The sequence below is a fragment of the Rhagoletis pomonella genome, unplaced genomic scaffold, assembly GCF_013731165.1.
Source record: "Rhagoletis pomonella isolate Grant_MI unplaced genomic scaffold, Rhpom_1.0 Rhpom_scaffold_00001, whole genome shotgun sequence".
Lineage (NCBI taxonomy): Eukaryota > Metazoa > Arthropoda > Insecta > Diptera > Tephritidae > Rhagoletis > Rhagoletis pomonella.
The window spans coordinates 63110835-63114007 of NW_023458555.1; the positions used below are offsets into that span (position 1 = coordinate 63110835).

At 36.4% G+C, this 3173-nt stretch overlaps 1 protein-coding gene across 1 annotated transcript; it reads right to left on the reverse strand.

Moving 5' to 3' along the window:
* Positions 1-308: 308 nt before the first annotated feature.
* LOC118751819 lies at positions 309-1302 on the reverse strand. The gene is made up of 3 exons (XM_036486640.1): positions 906-1302; positions 631-843; positions 309-565 (listed from the first exon to the last, which is right to left on the reverse strand). Exons 1-3 carry the CDS (start codon positions 1275-1277, stop codon positions 407-409), a joined length of 744 nt encoding a protein of 247 aa, XP_036342533.1. The 5' UTR covers positions 1278-1302; the 3' UTR covers positions 309-406.
* Between the last annotated feature and the right edge of the window lie 1871 nt (positions 1303-3173).

Genomic DNA, 3173 nt, shown 5'->3' on the forward strand with positions numbered 1-3173 from the left:
GATTTTTCTGGGAAAATATCTAATAAATTAGTTAATTGTTAGCAACTCGTAGATATTCTTTTTTCTGTTACATATACTACGTTTATACGTCACCTATTTGCAAACAAAAACAATTTGCAAATACCTAAGTCACTGTTTATTCGACGGTGAAAATTTGTTTTCCAATATTGATTGATTATAAAAACGCAAAAATATGACCATCGCAAAAGAAAATAATGCTAGAAATGGAACCGTTTTGATTATAAAAAGGCAATAAGATGGCCATCTAAAAATAAAATAAACCTAAGAATGGCAACGTCTTGCGCTTATTTGCAAATAATAAATTAACTCCGTTTATGCGGAAAGTTGACCATTTTGCGGATTGTTATTTGCAAATAATACGTGCGTATAAACGTAGTAATAGATACTAACCAAAGAGGAGCTCAGTCACTTTAAGTCCAACAAGTGGGAACTTGCCTGCCCTTCCCTCTAAATTAAAATTAGCCACGGTATCATCTTTGAACAAGCCACGCATAACTCCGTCAACTGTTCCTTTGGTGCCCTTTGCTCTTGCTAAAAGCCCAATCTGCATATGGGAGAAAGATTGTTATTTACAAATTAAATATACTTGTTTCAATATCATTATGTTACCATTGCGTCAGCGTAAGCTTTATTTTTAAGCTTGGTTTCAACAGCCTGCACTAGCTCCACCGATGACATGGGAATCATAGTAGCTAAGTCGGTTGACTCCTCGCTTTCCATGTCACCGGTGATGCGACTGACAGACTGTTGAACCCTAGCTGTCAAAACTCGGCACTCTCGCAACAGCTTACTTTGGGCTTGGAATTCGCCACGTTCAGGCATCTAAAATGGGGAATCTCAATGTTATAAAGGGTATTTGTAGTATATATAGTGTCTGTTATTACCTTATCGGAGAGGGCGCTTTGTATTTCAGCAACTTTCTTATCAACGTCCAGTTGACGGGTCTCGACGATGTCCAGTTTTGAGTATAATTGGTCTTGGCGTTCCTGTATAGCATCTAATTTAGCCATTATTGCTGTGTGGCTACTTTGTGATAACGGCACATCTACGGAAAGGGCTGGATTTTTCGGTGGAGGGCGTTCGTCATGGGGACATTCAACTGCAAATTGACGCTTGCGAATTTTATTCTCTGAAAAGAATACAATATTATTGTAGTGAAAGTATATAAGAAAAAAAGGATTACCGTCATTTGTTCTCCACTGGCTTGATTCCACTTGCGAACATATGTCTTGGAAAATGGCTTCTTCAGAATCCATTTTAAATTAGCTTAAAAAATCATTGAAAAGGTGATGAAGTAGGGATATAAGTAAGTATTTTCCTTCAACAGGAATACAAAAATACTTGTAACTTATATCATTCATATTTACATATATTTCGTTTTTATTCAATATGCTACTTAATCTAATGCCTAGACCAGTTGAGGACTGTAACGGTTGGTCAAAATAGTTCGCAGAGTCCACTAAAACAACAGCTTTAAACACGTTTGATTCTACATTTTGGCTTACAATTTCAACAGGTCCCAATTCAGAGCTGAAACAGAGACTGTCTTTCTCTTTTTTAAAATCTATAGAAAACTCTCCTATCTTAGAACTTTTGTTGGGATCTGCAGGTACGTTTTGGCGTTCAAGGGTTCTAAAATAAATTTGCTGCAAAATTTGGTTTGGTTTATTAATCATTTTCTTCAAGTGCTGCATATAATTTTCAAATTTGTACGCGGAAAGACTGTCTAAAGGACCGAACATTTTTACGCAATCTGGTAAGTGCAGCAAACAATGTACGTTAAAGCTTATTAAAAAATCGCCATATAAATCGCCAAATAATTTTACAAAATCTTTCAAAATCTCATTTGCAACATTCAATTCTGTTTTATGTGACTTTTGTCAAGAAAGAAGTCGAACTCCAGCATGCAATAAAAGAAAAAGGTAGTATAAATCGTCTGATATGCAGTCTTTTAAAACAAAAATTCCCGTGTATAATAAAAATTGCCTAAAATCTGTAGACTTCCAATTGCTTATTTCATCAAGATTTCTGGGTATTCGACAAAACTCGGACGGAACAAAACTTGAAAGGTAATGTATTTTTTCGTTCATTTTTGTTACATTGCCTGTTTTAACAAGCAATTGGAGTAGTTTTTTCATTACACCTAAGTCCACCAAATGCATAGGGTCCAAGGGAAATTGAGAAACCATGCTGACATTTGCAGATTCCAACAAACTTTCACGTTGCTTATATTGTAAACTATGATGATCCAAATCCAATCTTTTTTTAAAAGAATCGTCTGTCCGTAGAGGACCAAGTGTTTTAGAAAAGCAAACCCTTCTTTGTCTATATTCACAATTGCATATGCACTTTGGACAGCTGTTTTTCCCGGTATGGGACTTAACTCCTGTTATAAAGGCGCGAGCTGGGGAGTCGCATGTGAAAAGTCTAATTTCGAACGGTTTTACTGTTTCATTAGGGCCTACCTTAAGTCCATTCTCTCTTAAAAATACGATTTCTTCACAAAATTGCCTAAGGAATTCATCAACATTATGGGGCTTACCCATGCCTGAAAAACAAGCAATGGTGAAAGGGTCCTCTTTAGGGAAACCCACAACAGAACCTAAGATTGGCCATAATGCCCTATTCGAGCTTTTAAATACTTTCAGCCCATCAATTCCAACGTCTATAGAAACCTTATCTGCATTTATCAGATATTTAAAATCTTTTGACATAAAATAAAACTGGATTCCGAAATAAAGTAACTCGCCCCCTTCTATGGTTTTAATATCTACAGTTTCTCGACTAGTACCTAAAAGCGTTTTAGCATACAAAGGTAACCCGTCAACCCCTACCTTCTTCAATGTTTGAAGTAAGTCGGTCAACACGTTATGAGTTACATTATTTCTAATAGCCCAAGCCTTTAACTCGATTTTCCGATCGTAAGTTGGAACTGTGTTTTCTTCGCTGTCATCTAACTCGTCAACGTCAAATAAAAAACCCTCACTATCGCTACCACTATCTGGATAACTATCATTCACTAAATAAAGATCTGATATACTTTGCGCGTTAGGCAAAATATTTTGAAGACCGGCGACTCTACTAGTACTAGGCATATCTTCGTCCCAAGCTACTCTGTTACTACATCTACTGGTACTAGGCATGTCTTCATT